At 46.9% G+C, this 21,245-nt stretch overlaps 1 protein-coding gene across 1 annotated transcript in view; it reads left to right on the top strand.

Annotated features, from left to right (window-relative positions):
• EIF2B3 (eukaryotic translation initiation factor 2B subunit gamma) overlaps positions 1–15,516 on the top strand; it is a 96,990-nt gene extending 81,474 nt beyond the window's left edge. Inside the window, exons 10-11 of the mRNA XM_036388104.2 lie at positions 4,806–4,909; positions 15,300–15,516. Coding sequence (XP_036243997.1) covers positions 4,806–4,909; positions 15,300–15,352 — 157 coding nt within the window. The 3' untranslated portion in view covers positions 15,353–15,516. The remainder of the gene's footprint in view (positions 1–4,805; positions 4,910–15,299) is intronic.
• Positions 15,517–21,245: the final 5,729 nt, after the last annotated feature.

The following is a 21,245-nucleotide window of genomic DNA, read 5'->3' as shown; positions in this document are numbered from 1 at the left end:
TTGGCAGGGCAGAACAGTACCAACAGGCTGTCCTAGGCTTTGTGCTCCAGGCTTGCTTTCTTGTGAGTCTACAGTTTTAAGCATTGCATTATAGACACCTCATTTGCTTTGCTGCCCAACAGAGATTATGTCGGGGTTTTGGCACAATTGGATTAAAGTACCAGGCCTGGATAACTTCCATTGGCATTTCAGAAGATTTGCTGTAAGGCAAACCTGTGACATTCATACCTTCCTAAGCTTGCACAACCAGGGCGAGAGCTGCAGTTGAGGTCTTGACCTCAGTTACTTAAGCCCCTTTCTCCCAGGAGCGTTCATCACTTTAATCACAGAGTCCTAAATAATCAGTGGGTAGCCTGTAATTAGGGGGTTGTGTCTTGGACTCCTGCTGCCTGCTCCCGGTGTGCTGAGCACTGCGTATTTTGATTTCCCATTCCCCCAAAGGATGTTTGATCTCAGATTTACACTTCAGAAAATTAAGAAGGGTACGGCACCTCAGTGCCCTGGCAATCTTCCTGCTTTCAGTGGTAGGTGCCTTGCTTTGCCTGAGTATCACAGTGCTGCAGCGATTGACACACTTGATTTAAGAGTTTGATTTATAGACCGATACTCGGGCTGAAAGTCAGCAGTTCCAGGGCTGCATAAATCAGCCTGTCTCTGGGATTAATACTTCCTTATTTATAATTTCGACAGGAGATGGAATTCTTTCCCAATTTTTTACATTTCTTTCAGATGTAATCGACCACCCTGTCCTTTGGTTTAAAGCTATGTGACTTTGCCACAAATAGAGGGAGGGGAAAGTAAGCCGAGTCCAGGAATTGCTGTGCTATAAAAGCTCCATATTGTGTGCTCTTGGACTTTGCTTTCTCCCAGCTTCCTTCAAGCCCACACAAGAGATGGACTTGAGGTTTTTTTGGCTTTCTTCCCCTCCCCCCTCCCTCCATACATACGCTGACCTTTTAGAAAAATAAATAAAAGATAAAGAAGGACCTGGAATGTTGCAGAATGTGTGTACATTTTGCTCTCTGTTGTTTTCTGCTGGGATTAGTTGTTTACAATGGGGGAGAGAGGGAGGGCAGAGGAAGGGAGGTCTGTGGCCTTAACTGAAATTAGTGGCATTTCAGAGTGATCTTGTTAGGTGGTCTGCAGTTTAAAGACCTAAATCCTTGTAATCCCCCCATGCCTCCTTGGCCACTACTCCTTTTGCTCTTGTTCTCTCACTTTCAAAAAAACCCACCCCAAAGTCGGGCTCTGTCTCTCAGATGCAGGCACGTAGCAGACACACAGACGTAGGCACACACTCTCTCATATGCTCCCATTTACACGTTGTACCTGTAGAACAAATTAATGCTTTAGCTACATCTGTTCCCACTACAGGACTAGGCTTGTAAAATGCTCTCTCTAGAATGCAGATGTACACTGAATATTTTTATTTATTTTCTGAAAAACACCCAGCTGCCAGACTTTCAGTTTGTGATTACACTTAAAACAAATTCAAATTGAAATTTCAGCCGTAAATCAAATGCCCCAAATTAGTTCCTCTTGTGGGTTTGAACATGCTCTTTGGATTTTAAGGTCAGGAGATATCCGTTTTCACCGTGCTGAAAAGTTTAAAAATATACTACATTTTCAGGGGAAAAAATAAATATGGTTTGCATTATAAAGCAGTACATCAATGTGTGCGTATGCGCACACACACCAGAGCTGATGAAGCTGGATGCTGTCAGAGCACCTTTGAGGGCTAATAGCACCTAATTGTTATGGAAGGCAGGAACTGTGGTGGCAGTTTAGCCAAGGAGACTACAACAGTGCCCTGCGATCTGATATTTACCCAGTAAGAGAATAAAAGTTTATTCCTTACTCTTCAACTTGAAAAAAATAGTAAAAATTAAATAAACACACAAAATACTTCTCTTGGCAGGCTTTATAACTTTTTTTTTTTAAAGAAAAAAGGCATTTACAAGTGGTTTCAAAATGGCTGTGTTACATCTGTCAGCGGGTGAAGGGAACACCCACAAATTGTGTTTTTATCTCTTGAAGTTTTGTTCCACTTGAGCAATAAAAGCCGGATTTGCTGCTGGTTTGTGTGATTGGGGTAATCTGAGCATTGAGTATGGCTTTAAAACTTCTGCAGTTGGTTGAGTTTATAAGTTTTAAGAAACTCCTGGGGTGGTGGAGTTCTTGGGTTTTGTTTTACCCTGGCACCAGGGAAGGGTTGATTTGCAAGCACCTGGCACAGACAAGTTCATCTTGGTGCCCTGGCCTGTCCCTCCCAAAAAATGGTTTGGCAGGAACCCCCATTATCTTTGATGTTAATGTCATCAGCAGTTTCTTGGTTACAATGCTATTCTTTCTCAGGGAGTTGAAAGCCAATGCTCAAGTAGGCTCTGAACACACATGCAGTATTCTCCAGCCTGAGCTCCAGACCGACAGCTTAAATCCCTTCTCTTTTGGGGAATATCCTCCTGCATGAGGATAATGCTGAGAGGTGTAGTGCACTCACAGCTGCTCTCATGCTCAGGAGTAGTGATAGATGGTGGGAACCTGAAAGTTTCAGGGGAAAGCTTTCATCTGACTGGCTCAAAGCAATGGAGGAGGAGGTATGCTGGAGTGCGTGTTTTGGATAGGAGCCATTTCTGTGGGAAATGAGCAACTTCTCCCATTCCCTTTGCTAGTCCTAAGCTAAGTCAGGATGGCAGCAGTGGGCAGTCCTGCTTCCAGTGATCCCTTCCCTAGCCCAGCAAAAATGCCAAGTTGCTCTTGCTCTCAGCAGCTGCTGTTGCACAGGAGATGGCCTGAGCCGCTGTGTGGGCACACAGGCTATTGGAAAGGAAGCAGATCGTGACAGTGTGAGAGCAAAGACAGACAGGGGTCTGCTGTGTATCTTTGCCGCTTTTTATCTTATTAACATGTTAGTAAAAACTATGCCAAAGCAACCTGAGCTGGTTGCTTGTAGAATAATTGCTCATATTGCCTCCTTATAGGTCAGCAGAGGGGGGGAGTTTAAGTGAGTTAAAAGAATAATTGTTCAGAGGGGACAGTCTGTTCACGGGGGGTTGTAACTGTGAACCACTGCAACTGAGGTCCAGTTTTATTGCTTTTACTCCTGCAGAATTAATGGTGGTTTTGTGGGGCAGATGGTTTCTGCTCTGACTCACACAAGCAACAGAGTTGTAATATGTTTAATGATAAATTCTTTGTTCTAGATAATAGTGTTGTGTGAGCAGGAAAATACTATGAATTAATTTTGGGATCAGCGGTCTGGAGTGAGGATCAATGTTTTACACTTCTGAGGACCTCAGCTGACTACTGCTCCATTAAATACAGAATTGAGGCTCAGGGCTTTGACCTGATACCAAAACTGCTCTGTTAATTCAGACTCCAGGCTGACAGTTCTGTCCACAAGCCAGCTTGATGGTGCACTGCAGCCGTGTTTCACTAGGGCAGAGAGTAGTGGTGGTGCCCATAACCAAGGTGGGGAATGGCTGCAGGTCATTAAACTGGGCAGTTCACTGTGCAGAAGGTCATTGAAGCCAAAAACTTCTGGTTTTTGACAGAGATCAGTTGTTGGACTGATAATATTCACAGTTATTGTAATTAATATTGACAGAAATATTGGGAAGCAGATATGAGATGCTGTGGTTCACAGTAGGATTAATACTGAGCTATCTAGGGGGAGCAGATTACCTGCATCTCTCCAGGGTTGTAGATCTCACTTATACCCTCTTCCCAATCAGCTGGTTTTGATGAGTTTTAGTATTTTTAGATACATCTTAGCTGTGTTTTCTGTCCTTCAGTGACTCCTATCTACTTTTGCACATGTGAAAATAAGGAAAGAAATCATTTGATTCACAGCTATTTTCTTCTCTGTAGCTTTGAAAGAAATTACATTTAATGCTGTTTAACACGATGCATCATGCTGAGGGAATAGCCTTTCAGGACACATCACAGATACTAGTTAAGATTGACAAGTTCCAACTTACTGGAAGAAGGGGCTCAGAGAAATGCAGTAACTCAGAAACTCTCAGCACAGAAGTTGCAAACCCAGCAGTTGAACTCTGAACTCCTCTCCTTTTTGGACGTTGGGATTGGCAGATTTGAAAGCTGATTATTACAGATTCAAATACATTTTGGAATAAGGTGGCTTTTGCTAAAGTTCTATCCTGTGTAGCACTTCAGACTTAGTGATGTCAAAGGCAACATGAAGCTGAAGATACCCAAGGTAGGTAGTGTAGGTGTAGCGTGGGTTTCATTGGTTTAGTACTGCAGAATAATCATGTTTGGGTGCTTGAATGTAACACGAACAAAGCCAACCAGCTGAGCTATTGATCTGCCCCTTCTCTCCACCTTTTCTTCGTGCCTGACAAGCTGGAATGCATAAAACTGCTCAGCAAAATTTGCAGAGAAAGACTGTGCTGCTGCTCCTGTTTTTAGCTGGGGAATTGAGCAGAGAAGCCACCCCTGCAGTTACCCAGACTGTCTGTGGAAAAAACAAGACTTGATCCAGGTCCCAAGTCTTTATTTATTCAGTTAAGTATTTATTCTGTTGAGGAGATGTAGAGGAAAGCTGTTCTAGCGGGAGGTAAAGCTGCAAACTCTTTTTTGCAAAGCCAATCTGACACCTGGCATTTAAGATTTTCCAGCAACTGGGTGTGAGGATCAAGAGAAAAATGGAGTTTTTGAGAAAGGAGCTGAACTGAACCTATTACAGGATCATGTCACAGAGTCATTACATATTCCAGTGGATACCTTTGTTTTGTATCTGTCATTTAAATTATTTTCTTGCTTTGCTTGTGTTTATGTTGTAGGTGCTGTCTTCAGGGCAGTGTTATTTGTCATAATGCTGTGATAGAGAAGGGTGCAGACATCAAGGACTGTTTGATTGGAAGTGATCAGAGGCTGGAAACCAAAGGTAAGTACAAAAGCTGTATTTATTGTGCATTTGTCATAATTTTCAGAACTTTTTCCTTGAGATTTTACTCCTTCTTCTTCATGAAGTGATAGTAAACTGTGGCAGTTCTACAGTGGGGCGTCCTATAATATCAGGACTTTTTTCATGGAAAGTACAGCTTCTTGGCATAAGTTCAGTGGTTTGCTCCTCTGAAGTTGGCAGAAAAGCTCTGTTTTTCTTATAAGGAATAAGATTGGGTGCTGAGACAGTCTTTTCCCAGAGACCACAATTAGATCAGCCTGAGGTTGTCCTCAGCAGAAGGAGCCATTATTTTGACTAGTAATCTTTGTCAGTGGCAGGGGCAAAGCAAGCAAATCTATTGAACACACAAACATCCTTCTCTGTAGATGCTCCCAACCCACAGTGCCAGTGTGTTCACTTTGCTCCAAGGAAAAACTCGAGGTGGAATATCATATTAGGACCTGGTGTGCTCAGTATGAAATACAAGGGCAGCTACATTCAGATCTGCTTTACTGCCAAGAAGTACTATTTTGGGGCTTCAGAAAGGTTACAGCTACGTGGCCCTCATTTATACAAAGTTCAGCTGTCCAGTGGGAGTGCTCGTGGTGAGGGCTTGGTGGTAACCGCATGAGTGGAACTGTTGATTTCCTGCCCTAAGAGATAATGGGCAGGAAATGGCTGTTTCAGTGACTGCATCCCAAGCAGAGGCTTTTTAATGAATATTTATGGTTGGGGTTTGGCAGATCCTTGCTCCAGTGTGTAGACCAAGGACAAAAGTGAGTTCCTTTGCAGGCTTCATGTGAAGTTATTTAGTCAGATCAGGATTTATTTGCTTGCTTTGTCTTTGTGGGTGGATTCCCAGTTCTAAGTGTCTTGATACAGAGCAGGGTTTGAACTTAATGTAGTATAGCATAACCTGTTGTCAGCTTTGCATATGACAAATTTTAAATTGAAACTAAAAATACAAAGGACTCATGAAAACAAAGTATTGATCTTGCAGTTGCAAGTCTCTGATACTGTAGGTAACACATTGAGTTCACTGTGGTCTTGTTCTCTGTGTGGCTGTGTCTACTCATAGCTTTGCCCATCACACCAGTCTGAATTGGTGTCCTTTGTGGGGTTCATTGCCCCCTGTCATAGAATCATTTAGGTTGGAAAAATCCTTTTCAAATCATCCAGTCTAACCATAAACCTAACACTGCCAAGTCTGCCATTAAACTACCATGTCCCTGAGTGCTGCATCTACACATCTGCATGAATCACCAGGAGAGATGAATTGGGTCATGTTTGGTTGTTAACCTGTATTGTGAACTATGAGGACACCAGATGTAGATTTAGCTAATATTTTAGGAAACAGGAGTATATTTGATTTCTTTGGTAGATGATACCAGACAGAAATATCCTCCTTTGACCTTGATCACAACCACTTCAGAAGTATCTTCCAGGGTGGAGATCCTAGTCTGGTTGATTGTAGTATGAAAACTACTCTTTTCTCCTTGACTGTCTTTGTCATCCTTGTCTGAATAGTTTTTAGGGTCTGCAGATGTATTTGCAGGGAGGATAACAGAGCTGTACCCATGGATCATTTGCCTATTCTTGAGAGGCTACTGCTCCCCTCCCCATAGTTTAAACCCACTTCTTGGGTTAACTAGAGGCTGTTTCGAAATGCACGATTGACATTAGCAGAGACATAGATTATAAATACACCATTATGCTGAGCAAGAAAAAATAGTAAAGCCTCAGTTCATTTTCCTGCCTCAGTTTCCTAACCATTCTAGAATTTCTTTGGGCTAGGGGTCAGGTTTGCCTTGGTGGTCTGGGATCTGTCTATGAAGTTCATGACTTACTTCCTGCACCATGGAGTCTTTCCAGCCCAGCATGTCTCTTCTGACCTTGACTGATCCCATAGTAGACTGGGTCTTCTCTTTTTCGCTGTGAAAGCATGTCATGACTTCCTTTCCCCTGCCCAAGACTTCCTGTATCTTGTGCCAAGCTTTTGGTGTGGCCCTGTAAGTCTGTTTCCATATTGCACCCTTCATCAAGACTTTGGCTGTGTTTTTCTGTTTGGTAACTTTTCCTTCTTCAAACTTGAGCTTCCATGGCTGAGTAAAGAAAAAACCTAGCTCTCTTGGGTAGGAGCCACCTTTTCTTGCAAGCTGATCACCCTTCAGCAGACATAAGCAGTAGCTGCTGGCTGCTGACCCTAGTCTGGGAGTTACACATTCCAGTTTCTGGGAGCAGAAACCTCCTCAGCAAAACTCCATACACCTTCCCAGAAACATTAAAAAAATAAAAATATAGCAGTCCCTTATTCCAGAACATCAGCCAGGATTCATCAAAGGTAGAAATATCCCTGAATCATCCTACACAGCCCCAAGCAGATCCCACAGTTGACTTTGCTGCAGAACTGGCTGTATGCTCCCTGCTCTACCATACGAGTCCTGGCCACACTGCCCAGGCAGCTTGGGGTACAAGAGCTCTTTGAGCCAGTGGTGCACTGACCTCCTTTCATAAAATGAATTCCAGTCCCATGCAAGGAGGATGGCAGGAGAACAGCTACCACAAATGATAGGCAAACGTAACTTAAACCAGCTCTCGTCCTTCTCCTTCTGCACAATAATATGGGTATGTTTAGGGTGGTCCAAATGGTACAGCTGGGAGTAATGGGATTGAATTAAACACAATTTAGGTTGGCTATCTGGAGCATTTTCCTAACGATGTGGTCTGGTAGGCTGTGGGATAATCTCCCTGGGGACATGGTGGGAGACCTCATCACTTAATAATGGGCTTGGCAAATCTCTTGACACCTAAATAGAGGGAATACTCCGCCACTGGTTACAGGGGTAGATCAGAGGCAACCTGGTACTTTCAAACTAAAAAGAAAATTGGAGGCCCAGGAGTGCTGGCAACTGTCAGCAGTGTCATCCCAGTCCTGCATTGACTTCCACCCTGTCACAGCACTGGCCAGAGACAGTATTTTTAAATGTCTCTGTTGAAGTCAAGGTATGGAGTTTTATTTAACTTCTGGATTTGCAAGCCGTGCCTCCTGAGACCCCTGCTATTCTCCTACTGCTTTTATTACCATGCCTTGGAAGCATCCACTTTCCTTCCTCTTTGATACTTGAAAGAATTTGCTAGCAGAGAATTAACAGATGGGCTTTGTGAAAGCTACCTCACCAGGTAGCAGTTTGAAAAACATGTTGGTACCTAAGAAAAAGGCAGTAATTCTTAGAGGAATAGGAAATGGCAGACAGCATTCTGAAAGAACATTATTGCACAGAGCATTCAATCACTGTTTTGAAGACAGTTATTAAGATTACACCACAGCCTTTTTGATAAAGCTGGTTTTACAGAGGAGCTCAAAAGCAGCATGTGCTCAGTGAAGTAGGACTAGAGAGAGGGAGTGCTGCTGATGGGCCAGTCAAGGAGTCAGATGAGCCTGGAGTCACTAAGTACAGCTCCCAAAGGAGTCTCTCAGCCAGATTCAGCAGGGAGAGTGTTGTACATCTGGTATGAGTTAGCCAGGTACAAGCATGTATGGTAAAGCAGCCTAACCCTTCTTCAAGGTAAAGTGGCCTAACCTTTCTTCAAAGCAACCCCAGGAGCAGAGATAGTAAACATTCACACAAAGTATAAAACTGGCAAAATTGGTATAAAATTCACTACCTTTTCCCTTGCTTTCATCTCTGTTGTCACTGGGGCAGGGTTGTTTTATTTGCATATTTATTTCCAGCATCAGACATGGGGCTCCAACTAGATCTGTGTCCTACCTGATCCTGACTCCTGCTTCACAGCTCTCCATTATGGCTCTGTCTGAGCACAGGCTCATCCCAATCCTAGCTTTCTCTTTGGTTTTTCTCCTTGTGTTTCTCCCATAGAGCCTTTTGTTTCTCTCTCTTACTTGGTTATTCCCAGACACCCACCTGACACCTCCTCTGGTCTGACCATAGCTGCTATTTCCAGTCCCATGCTCCTTTTTTCATCTAGCATTCATTCCCTGACTGCTTTTAGTTGGATTGCATCCCTTTCTCTCATGCCCAGGCAGGCTGTACTGGGCACAGGACGGGGATGGTTCTGTGCCAAGTGCTCCCCTGGTCCATGCAGCTTGGAGGAAGCCCTGCCTTCCTCCTGCACTTCCCTGGTCAAGAGTGCTCACTGCAGTCTCTGGAGCTTTTAGCTGTTCTCCTGAGAACATGTGCAAACTTCAGATTTTTTTCAAATGCTTATCACATAGCCAAAACTGTGTGGTTTCTCACAAGAAGAGAAAAAGGCTCATATCCAGTAAGGACTGGCTCCCGTTTCCAATCATTTTCCAAGTCCTGTTCCAAGCTTGGAGTCCCAGGACTTCTCAATGAAACAGAATAAGATTGTTTTATTTTAATGAGGGCCAAAGAGCACATTTTTCTCTAATGTCATCCTCTAAATCCAGGTACATTTTATGAAACCTCCACATGTGAATGGTTCCCTGCTTGTGAGGAGGCTTCACATGAGCCAAGATTTAACAGGATAGGGACAGAAAGGAACTGAGAGACTTTCTGATGCTCTCACTACATTCAAGTACGGGCAAGCATCTGCTCTTGCAAGATGCTGAGTACCTCCTGGTGCAGTCTTCAGGAACTGAAAAGCACTTAGCACGACACAGGGTTGGGATCAGAAGGCATGCTGCTGTGCAGATGGGAGTTAGGAAAGCTCATGAAGAGCAGACACAGACTAAACAGTGCACACATGTATATTGTGCACAGGGGTGCAAAATGAGCTGGAGGTGATGTAGGAATGGTGTGAATTTATAGCAAAACTGAGAGATTGGTAAGATTTCTCCCTGAAGTAGTTTAACTACTGAATGCCCATGACAAAGATATTGTTGGCAGTTAAAACAGGCATCTCTTAAATAGTTGACATTTTTGTTGCAGTGACTATGCAGTGACTACACTGCTAACTAATCCTAATAAGCCTCCTTTCCAAGTTGTATAAAAATGGTTTATGAGTTCTGGCCTTAGCAGTGGCGCAAAACTTCCTTAGAATATCCATCCAGCGATGCTTTGGCCTCCCTTCTGCTGCTGGGGACTGCCACACTTGTGCATACTGTCATTCCCAGCCAGGGAAGTTCAGGCTTCCTGAGTGAGCGGGTTAAATGTGCTGCCACATTCACAGCATGCTGATATTGAAGTCTACCCAGAAGGCAGCAGTTCATAACCTTGTGGAAATATTTTTACATGCTCCACGCAGAGAAAATAACTACTTCTGCTCTGGTAGAGCTCAGGCACATGAAAAAGCCAGGAAGAACACCCCAATAGATGCTGAGAAAGGACAAGGGCTTGTGTCCAGTGCTCCAGGCAAATATGGCACCTCTGCCATCATATCAGGAAATTTAGATGTAGACAGTCAGACTGCTGTTTTTGAGATCCCTGCTTGCATTTGCTGTGAGGGAGTGATAGCCCATGGGAGCACTGGATGGATGTAATCCAGTCCCTTCTCACACACTTTGCTAGGATTCTGTCCCAGTATGAGGACTTCAAGCTCCTTCCCAAGGAGCTTGCTATCTTAGGTGCATCCTGAGCTCTGGGTCTCCTTTATCCTTTACTAACCTTTCTTCTAAGACCCTGTGTGATCGCTTCCCTGTACATCTCTGTCCTCTACCTTCACTCCTTCAATCTACCTTCACTCCCTCAATCTATCTGCTCCAAACCACAGTAAAGTCATCTCTCATTGGGCACGGAATCACTCTTACCTTCACACTCTCAAAACACATCTCAAGAAGGGTTGAGAGCAAAGGGATTCATTCTGGTTGAACTATGAAAAAATCCTCAGCTGAACCATGGGGCCACCAGCACTGAGAAATGGTGGTTGGATGTAAGGCAGAAGTAAGATCCCTGCTGCCTGTCTGTTCTGTGGGCTGGAGGCCCCAGATGTGGGTCAGAACTGATCTGCCTGAAGCTACCACTAACCCCCTGGGGTGACCTGCACATCCCTTATTCCCTGCATAAAGGAATCCTAGGAGCAGCTGGAACACTCAACTCATCGTTGCTGGGGACCCATGGGCTCAACTGATGCCTGCACATTGGGTCTGACCTGACACTTGGGAGAAATTGAGACATGCCTGGCCTTTGGGGCCACAGTGTGGTCACCCTGGTCTCCAGTGATCGTGTAAGTAAAGCTTGGCTGAGGAGAGAACAGGCCTTGACTGGAAAGTCCCACTGCTCTGTAAACACAAACAAATCAGCCCCCATCACCTGCTTCCCTTCTTTATCTGTACATGTAATTTAAAACACCCTCCAGCCTCCCAAAGTCAAGCTTCAGCTGCTTCCCATCCCCTTAAGCCCCTTTAGTTCCTCTCCCCCCCCTAACCTGGCTGCTTTTCCAGAGCCAACCATCACTGCAGAGACAAGTTGCTCTTCTCTCCCACTCTCTGATCCTTTCTGTCCTGGGTGAATGTGGTGGGAACCACCCACAGTGTGTTTTCGTGCATGCGTTTCTGCAGCCACCCCTCCCCCCCACCTAGTTTTTTAAGTTAAACTATCTCTTGCTTTAAAGAGAGCAAATACACAGCAGTGGCTTTCATCACTGCTGTATAATAGAGCAGTAATTCTGTGCCAGGGACTGTTTTCTATTTTATTTTAAAGGGTTTATAAAACAGTGTATGTAATTGAGTGAGTAAACTGAACGTTTTCTGGAGCCCCTGAGGGCTGAAACTTCGTGGTGGTCCTGGGCCTAGGCCCTAAACCTTTTTTTTTCCTCTCTTTTTTTTTCCTCCCTTTCCCCTCCTTCCCCTCCTCCTTTACAACCCAGCGTTGCCACCAGCAGCAGCAGCAGCAATCTGTCTGGGGCTAATTGAGCAAACAACAAGGAGATGCTTTCACATGGCTTTTAAAGGAATGCTCCGGCATCCCCTTTCTGTGAGTGGCTTGGCAGGAACCTGCCAGGAAGGCTGGGGAGTGCTGGGTCCCCGGCCCCCAGCCTGCTGCTGGGGTTTGTGCTGGGCTGCGCAGTCATTTCCGCCCCTCTGTTTATTTGCATTACAATTTGTTTTTAGCCAAGCACCAAAAGCTGCTCTGCTCTCTAGCTCGCCTTGTGCGTATGTTTTTAAGGGGCTAGTGTACAGTATGTGTAAACAAATGTCTTCCCAAGCAGGAACGCGTATATAACGAGTGACAGGTTTTTGATTTACACTCAGTAAAGTCTCCGTGGACACTCGGTTCAAGCACCCAGGCAGACTTCAGGCTGGGCTGCGTCAGCAACTTGAAGCAAAGTGCTAATCAGAAGGTTGAATGTGTTGATCAGCTCTGGATTTGCTTAGCACCAGATGCTCCCAATCTGAGAAGATCTAGTTGAACATGATTTAAGGTTGAAGAGTCCAACTCTTAAGGCTTTCTCAAAGTCCTTTCTCTAATCTGTCTTCTTTCTCTGTGGGCTGAATGCATCTGTAACTCTGCCAGTGTCAGATAAAAGGCAGCCTGGTAAGAAATCCGGGAGCTGGGGAAGGAGAAAGGGAGCTGAACAGCAAAGCATGTGAGGTGCTTCTCCCTCCTCCCCCGGAGTTTCAGGCAGAGTTTCTGCGGGAACTGAGCTTGCCGGTACCAGCCAGAGCCACTGGCAACTGGCAGCCACGTCTGATAATGAAACACTATCCACAGCTCAGCTCTCTGGCACACACACTGGAGTCTGAATTCCCTTCGCTCCTCAAGAAGGGCTTTGGGAATGGAAGAGGGAAGCAGGGTGAATCCTTATCTGCCTACCACATCCCCTCGGGGTGCGGAATGGGGCTTTGTTTCTAGCAAAACCATTCCCTTTATCGCTTAAAAACTTTCTTGCGGATTTTAGACAGGCAGATTCACGTGTTTTCTTTAAGCCTTTACAAGAAGAAATACGTTTGGTGATACGAGTCTGAAGTAGCAGTGACATACCATGTGTGCCCACTTTGGGGAATCTAGGCCACAGGGATCAAGGAGGAGATGAAACAGGCAGAGGGGTGAGAGATGAGGGAATGCAGGCTCCAATTTCCCATGCGGCTTTGGCTGCTGAAGTTCCCTAAACTCACTGCTGCCTCAGTTTCCCCATCTGTAAAACAGGAATGCTCTTACTCACCCGTTCTCAAAAAGCATTTTGAACTCATCAGGTGTAAAATACAAGACACCATAAGGCTGCTGCTAGCATGTCAGTGCAAAATACAAATAGTCTGTACCACCTCTGGAGCAAGGTATGTGACAGGACCCATCCCAGCTCTGCACATTTAGGACTGTGGAGGATGCTGTCTGAAATGAAGCAAGAAGTTCCTTATTAAAAAGTATTGCTACAGATAACCTATATATAGAACCATAAATTGACATGGCTCTCTATGAGCCTAGATGAAGGCATGTTTAATCTGCAGAGGCATAATATAATTACTCTCACTGGATGGTAGCCAGGGTCTTATTCACATCATAGAAATCAACATGATAGATAGTCTGCTTGGAGGAGGTTCAGGAATGGAGTCACAGGAGTTGCTACAGGGCCTGTTGAGATATATTGGGAAAGTTGTTGGGGGTGAGGAATGTTATAGCAAGAAATGCTGCAGGTTGGATTTGAGGTACCTTGGCAAGGCTGTGTGGGGTCCAGGACGGGAGGAGAGAGGCGCTGAAGGCTGGACTTGGGGCTATTGGCAAGAGCTGTCCTGAGAAGTTGTGTGGTGCTACCTACATCATGCTTGCACCTGGCACTTGTACAGTCAGCCCCTCATTTTCCTGAGCATTGCATCCACCTCTGCTCATCCTGCCCAAAGTGCTGGAGATTGAGCTCCAGGATGTTAATGTGAGGCTCCTGGACTAATTACCAGTTTACAGTAAATACCCTGAGCAAAGAGCTAAATGTCTCAATCTGATGCTGCAGGTGAGAAGCAGCCCCTTGGTCTCCTTATTTTAGCCTTCACGAAGGGTCTCTGAAAGGAAGTGGTGTGGCTCACTCATTCTGTCCCTCAGGCTGAGAAGATTGCATGTGATCCATATGATTGTGGGGTTGGGGTTGAGGTTGTAGTGAGAAATTATCTTGCCACAGTGCAGAAGTTTATAGAGCACAATTTGATCAAACCTTTCCTAGAGCAATGGTTTGCACGGTACAAAGGTTGCATCTTGAATTTTAAACCAAGAGAAGCACGATGTTGGCCCAGCCACTTTGGGGATTGCCAGGAATTTCTTCCTTTAGCCAAAGGTGGGATATTGTTTTGCAGCAATCTTTCAAGATCCACTCCCCTGAGGGGAGGAGTTTTAGGTAGGTAAATAAAACACAACTCATCATTTCCATCATCCTTGGCTATCTACCCCCACTGCTGTGTAAGGTGTGGGAGACACCAGAGCCTCCATTGGTGTATCCCAGCCCCTTACAGGCCTTGACACTTTATCCCAGGCTCCAGAGACAATTGTTATTCCTAATTGCCGGAGGTAAGATGAAGAGCCTAGGGGCATGGGACACACCACCTGAGCTCCACCTGGATAGGTGTCCAGCTCCTGGAGAGCAGTTTAGATTCACCACCTCCCCCACAGTACCCTGAGGACACCCACTTTGAGCACACCAGCTTTGTGTCATGCTCTGAGGCCACATGCTTGGGTTTTTTAGGCACTGGGCTTTCAGTTGCGTGTTTTTATTATTTTGGCTTTAGATCCTTTATTTGCAGTCCTTCCCTGACAAGCTGCTTTTGCATTTTAAAGGGAAGGCTCTTTCAGTACAGTGCATTAACAGTGCTGGGGCAGGGACTGGCACATTAATGTGTCCACTGGGGCTGTGCAAAGCTCCTGGGAACAGGCAAAAGAGTGACCTTGCAGAAATTGCCCCTCCAACAAATTTGCTCCACAGGAGGGTCAGGTTTAAATTTAAAAAAAAATAAAAGAAAAGAAAATAAAACACAAAAAACCTCTTGTTTTTAAGCTGCCAGGGCTGAGTTGAGATTGTTGAGAGGCTCTCACACTGCCTCGGTGATGGCCCCCTGGTGCTGAGCAGCCCTTTTCCCACCCAGCATCCCAGCAGTTTGGGGTAGACAGTGCTCTTTAGGGCCAGGGTGGATTACTGATCTTTAATTTTATGTCCAATCTCCATGTTAGATGTTGATGGTTCCTTGCCTTGACCTAGGTGTACACCTGTCAGTAGCAGCTGTGACTTACGTAGGGCCTCTCCTGTTTATTAGTGACACATACATGTGAAAACTCTCATTAGAGAAATCTCCTGATGTTTAGTCAGTTGTTTAGGCTTTCACCATGTGTGTGGGATACTGTCGGAGAGACGCTGGAGTTCAGCAAATCTCTGTTTGAGTTCTCCAGAATCTGCTTTTCTCATTTGTTTTAAAGTTGCAGATTTAAAAAATGGAAGGTCTGAAGCTCTGCTGCAAAACTCAATTGCTCTTCTTTTCCTCCCTCTCTCTTTTCAGCCAAACATGTTAATGAAGTCATTGTGGGCACCGAACAGCTGATGGAGATATAACCCGAGTAGCTTTAAAAGATGATTTTATGGAAGCCAGCAGCAGAACCAGATGTTCAAGCATCGTAAGATCATCCGTACAGATCAGTACTGGCATGGTTTACCCTGTCATTGCTCCTTTCCTGTTCAGCTTTATATTTATGTCTTAATAAAGGAGCATTTGCAGAGCGGAGTGTCCGTGGGCCCCTCCCCCCTCATTGGGATGCGCGCGGGTTGGTGCCGGGTTAGATCGGCTCCTGCGCCCGGCCAGCGCACTGTACTTTTCCAGCAGAAGGGAGAGCGGGGACCACACAGACTGTGCCCACTCCAAAGAATGACTTAGCCGCCCTCCCTGCGGTGTAAATCACGTCCCTGCAGTCCTGCACCACCGTCCCTGAGCCTGGGAGAAACTGCTCAGGATGCTGCTTGTGCATCTCATCAGCACAGCAGGCGGACAGTGAGAACAGCGGCCGTGCCGGCTGCTCATTGCAGCCCGGCAGCTTCGCCGGCCTCCTCCTCCTCACTGTCCCTCATGATGCTGCCCCACCGCACAGAAGTGTTTAATCTGCGCCTCTCCTCCTCTGTAATGCAGTCAAAGAGTTTGGCACCCATTTCCATCAGGGCTGAGTTTGGTCTGATAGTTTGAAATTCTGCCCAAGAGTTAAGTATGTGAGAGCTGGTTGAGCATGAAGGAGGCATGAGGTGTAAACAGTGGGTACTCCCTGCCTTATTTTGATGGTTCTTCCTGTCAGTCCACTGTTCCTAATCCCAGACAAGAGGTTTCTCCCCACACTTGGATGATCCATGGATGACTGTACCTGTGTCTCGGAGATGAGTCGCTCGTGTTAATGTGAAATGCACAGCCTTGTGGTCAGGGCCTGTGCCAGGATTGTAAAGCACCTGGATGGGATTGAAACACAAGCTGTTCTTTAATGTTTATAAATTGGACACAAGTTCCTACCTAAAAGCTGTTTATTAGAATGTAGTAGGATTGAACAGGACATTTATCTGCCCCCGGCAGTTTGACATCCAGAGGTGCTTACAGCAACTGGCGGGGATGGTATTTCATTAACTGAAGTGATAAATGTTAAATGTGTGCTTCATGGGCATCTGTGACCCCTGAGGAGAGTTACCATTTCCTAGTTAATTTGACAGGAGAGAGATTATAATCCAGACATTCCCTGAGTTTCATAAACAAAATCCTTCTTCTAAAGGACCAGATTGGAATGGAAACTCTGGGTAAGGACAAGCTTCAAGGTCTGTGACAAGCTGCAGAGAAGAAATGCACTGCAGTTCAGCTCCAGCTTTGTGCTGGAGGTTTTGTCTCGTGTATGTGCGCAAACATGTTCCTAAGGTACGAAGCCTTTTTCATCCAAGGATCGCAGAGGTTTTACAGAGGTTAATTAAAGAGAATTCTTGTCTCTGTGTGCGGCAAGGGAGAGAGGCTCCATTTTGGGTGTGTAGAAACAGAAGCAGAGTGGAGTGTAATTACCTGGCTTTGCATTTTACCAGAAGGCTGGCAAAGCCTTGAGAGGTTTGCAGGGACTTTGACTCACAGTCCTTTTGCTGAAACACAAAGCCTTCTCCCCCTCTGTTTTTAGAATACATCTTAACTTCTGAAAGGTCTGCATTGCCTTGTTTAGCAGCTACAGCTTTACCTCCTTGTGCCTTAATTATATGTTAAAGTCTCAGTCCTTTTGTTTAGCTAATTTAAGAAGAGGGTGGGGGGCTCTTTACTGTGTCGGTTAGAATTTAGCATTAATTTAGTGTTCTCTGACACTTGAAAACCTGGCTAGGATTTGAGGCATTTTCTTTTCCTTTTTGCCTTTTACGACCTGCAGGTGTTTGGTGTGAGATAAAAGTAGATCCCAAAGTGAGATTTCACAGCACAAATTATCAAAGTGAAGATTCACTCTTGATGTAGTCTTCGTGTGTGGCAGTAATTATGAAAAATAGTTCAGGATAATAGGGCCTTCAGGAATCCCAAGACAGGCACTGGGAGGTTAACCCTTCCTCATCTAACCTGGCCTCCACACTGCTGTCATCATCAGGTGAGCATGTGATGGGTTGGGTCAGGCAACTTCACAAACCGAGTGATGTTAGAGTCATTGAGAAAATTGGGGAGGTGACTGAGGACATCAGGTTCTGTTCCCAGGTAGTTTTGGATGTGACTGGTCCCAGGTCACAGAGACATTCTGGAAGGTGTTACTAATACAGGCTGCTCACTAACTTTAAGGAATGGGGCACATCTCAGACACAAATAAGCTGCTCTGTCACCCCCAGGCAGCTGAGCATTACAGCTCATGCCCATCACAGTGTTACTGGTGTCAAAGTGGTGCTATATAGGCAACATTTCTCTGAAAGAGATGAAAGTTCTCCAGCTCTGTAGGCGCTGGCTCTTTCTCGACAGACTCGTCCTGAACACTTCTTTGGCAGATGTAACGCTGGGGTTGCTGTGAAAAGGTTCTTGCAGTGGCTTGTCACATGCTGGATCTGCATGGGGTAAAGCAGAGGTTTACCTGATGTCCTGATGGCCAGCAGGACCCCTGTCTTTCCTGAGTGGTGTCTTGCCAGCTGCTCCCAGAAGGCTTTTCCTGTCACCAGGGCAGCAGGGTTGGTGAGTGTGTACACCTGGCCACACTTCTTCCTGTGTGTCCTGCCCTGCTGGCACACCATGGCAGAGGCACCTGAAGCTCTGACCCCTCACTCTGGCTCCTATGAGAGCTGGGTGCAACTGGCAGCAGCTCTGCAGCCAGGTGCTTGCCAAGATTTTTGCAGCCAAGCCCATTTGTAAGACACAGATTTGGGAAGAGCATTTGTTGGGCAGTTGCAGGCACCCAGAGCCGTGGCTCGCCTCCCTCAGCAGTTTGTGTTTGCTTTTGTAGGTGGCTGTTGGGATCTTTCAAGAAGCAGCAGCTCATCTGATCCCTTCTGCAGTCAGACCAAAGCAGATGGCTCCCATCTTCCTGGCAGCCCTGGAAGAGAGCCACATGAGGTGAAGACAAACAGGGAGCCATTCCCAGGGATGGTGGGCTTCCCACCCCCATGGTGTTCAAATGGACACAAAAACTTTGCACCTAGCTCTGATCTTGCTTTTAGGACAGTTTTTTGGCTTGTGGGCAGGAAGGGGAGAGTAAAGCCTGAGCAGTCATATGGTCTCTGGCTTCCCTGGTCACCTATCCAGGTGACACTGTGTGTGCAGCCCTTGCAGTAGGACTCTCCTGGACCTCTCAGGGTTGGGATCACAAGGACTTGACAATCTTTTACTGCCATCAGTCTCCAAGGTTGATTGTGCAGAGCCATGCTCCTGCTGGCTCCCTCCTGGTTTCTGCACCCCACTGTCCTTCCTCTGGCTGCCTGGGAAGAGTGCTTTTCACCATGCCCTGGCCACCCTTTGGACTTCGCTGGTCCAGAGATGAGTATTTTCCTAACAAAACCTCACAGGTCTAGGGAGCACCATTGTTTTCCAGAGGTGCCTTACTGCCTTCACACTGGCCCAAGTCCCCAGTGAGGGCCAGTAGTGGCTGCTGTGGTCCCTGCCCAAGGCAGAGTGAGATCAAGCCCCACGTGGAGCTCGCAGAGGAGCCGCCTGTGCCGGCAGCAGTGCTGTGACAGACGCACGTTGCACAGTGTGTGGTGTAATCCAGCCCCAGGACACCGCAGTGCCGCCCTCCCGTCACATACAGCCACTCCTGTGGTGGCCTTTTGGTTATCTGTTTTAAAGGATTGATTACTGCAGTGGGCAGTTGGGGCTGGGGCCTTTGGCATTGCAGGCTGCCCACTGTGCACTGACCTGGCGCATCCCAGAGCCATGGGGGAGCGCAGAGCACGGGGCCCTTCTCATTGGCCACCTGCAGAGTTAATTTTGGGATGTGGAGATTCCCTCACCAGCACCCAGCACCATCCACCCCCTGCCCCAGCACCTCTGCAGCAGCCTGCCCACCGAGGCTCGCTCCCTCTCAGCCAGGAGGCTGATTTCTGGATCCTGTCGGTTTTCACTCCATCTCCCAGGAGCCAAGGTCCACAGCCGCGCCTGTGCCTCCCAGACGGGCCGGCAGACGGGAACTTCCTTCCAGCTCCTATAGACAGACATTTTATATACGTTAAAATACGTGTGTATATAAATATGGAAAGCAAGAGCTTGGGAGAGTTTGAGTCTAAATAAACTTGTATGTTTTAGGCTTTTAAAATGCTAATGTTGAATTTCAGGGGATGGGGGACGGCAAGGGGATTGTTGGACTGAGGACCAAGACAGCTGATGAGCTTGGATCAGTGCCTTTACAATTCAAGAAAAAATGGGATAGTTTGGGAAGGAAAAAGGGATTTTCTTGTTTTTGTTTTTAGTAGAAAATAAAAGAAGCTGCCTTCTTATTTGCCTCCCTCCCCCAGCGTCGGAGCAGCAAGCGACTGGTGTTGTATGCATAAGCTATTCCTTTGTGCAACATCTAAATGGTTAATTGTGTTTGAGGAAGATGTACGGGCGAATGGAGGGACCACCCAGCAAGAGACAGACAAGAAAGAGCGATCTCTGAAATGTTTAACCAGAGAGAGAGCAAAGTTGTTTAAAAATATTTAATTTACAACATTCCACACTGCTGATTATAAATCGGCCGTCCAAAAACACTGCTGCGTGCGGGGAAGGATCCAGGCAGCATGAAACAAATTCTTGTGATTGTTTTTCCTATCTTCCTCCCTCCTTTCCTTGGGGAGTTTAACCCTGTGGCAGGATGCGGGTTGCCCCAGGCAGGGAGGGCAGCCCTCTTCCCCAGGACTGTGGTCTCCAGAGCGAACACCTGTGCCTGGGGCCGGGGTGCAGCCGCCTGCTGGCGCTGGGAGAGTTGGAGGGGATGGTGAGGAGCAACCAACCAGCTACACTGGCAGCGGTGACGGGTGGGATGGTCAGTGGGTAATGGCCTCTGATCTCCACCCCAGGGTTCCCCAAAGCATCCAGCTGTGTTCCCAGACAAGGAAAGCCATGAATCTCCCAGTGATGGGTTGAGAGAGACTTGAGGAGGCAAACCTGGCCAGTCTGTGCCATCCTTGAGACGTTGCTCACCATGGTGATGATGGTGCCTGCTCTTTGGGTTGGCAACTCAGCCGTGTTGCCCAGCCATTTCCAGCGGCACCAGGAAGGACCCAAGCCCTCGCAGGGTCATTGAGCAACAGCAATATCTTCCCCTGCTTGGGCCTTTCTGCAAAGGAGGTGGTTGGTGCCGGATGCCAGGAAGAAGGGATTTGGCCGCGCTCTGCTTGCAGCCACTGCTGATCCACAGCTGGCTGTGATGCACCCTGCTGCCCCAGCCATGCTCCTTCTGTGCAAGGGGCTGGGACTGCTCTCTGAGGAGTCCAGTCTGCTCTGGATGGTGGCCAGACCATCCACCCCATCACCTGGGGTTCACTCTTTCATGCTCTCACCATGATGTCCTTTCCAGTCTTCATAGCCCCTATTCTTCCTGTAGCAAGAGACTTCTGGGAGAGGAGGCTCCTGGGAATGGCCCTGGGAGACCAGGCAGTGTGCACATGGTGGAAGTCTGCTCCTTATTCCTCAGCCCTGTCATCATCCACCCTCATGGATGTTGCCTGTGGGGCTGGAGAGCCATCGTGCCAGTAGGGTGCAGGGGAAGGGATGAGGGGCACAGCCCCTGGCTGGTGACCTACTCCACAGAAAGGATCTGAGTGGAGCTGATGGACGGGAGGGATGCAAAAGGAACCAGGATCCAAAAGCAGTGGCTGCTGTCACTATAGATCCCTCCTTGGCATCCTCTTGTAGATCCCACCTTGGAGAGCAAAAGCCAGGGTGCTTTCACACGCCTGTTGCCCCAGGATCCCTGGCCACGAAGCTCAGGGGCCCGGTCAGCAGGGAGGGCAGGGGTCTCGCCTGTTGCTGGCAATAAGGGGGCACGGGGAGAACTGCAGG

Source organism: Molothrus ater, chromosome 9, assembly GCF_012460135.2.
Source record: "Molothrus ater isolate BHLD 08-10-18 breed brown headed cowbird chromosome 9, BPBGC_Mater_1.1, whole genome shotgun sequence".
In the NCBI taxonomy this organism is placed as follows: domain Eukaryota; kingdom Metazoa; phylum Chordata; class Aves; order Passeriformes; family Icteridae; genus Molothrus; species Molothrus ater.
This window is presented reverse-complemented; position numbering and strand designations above follow the sequence as displayed.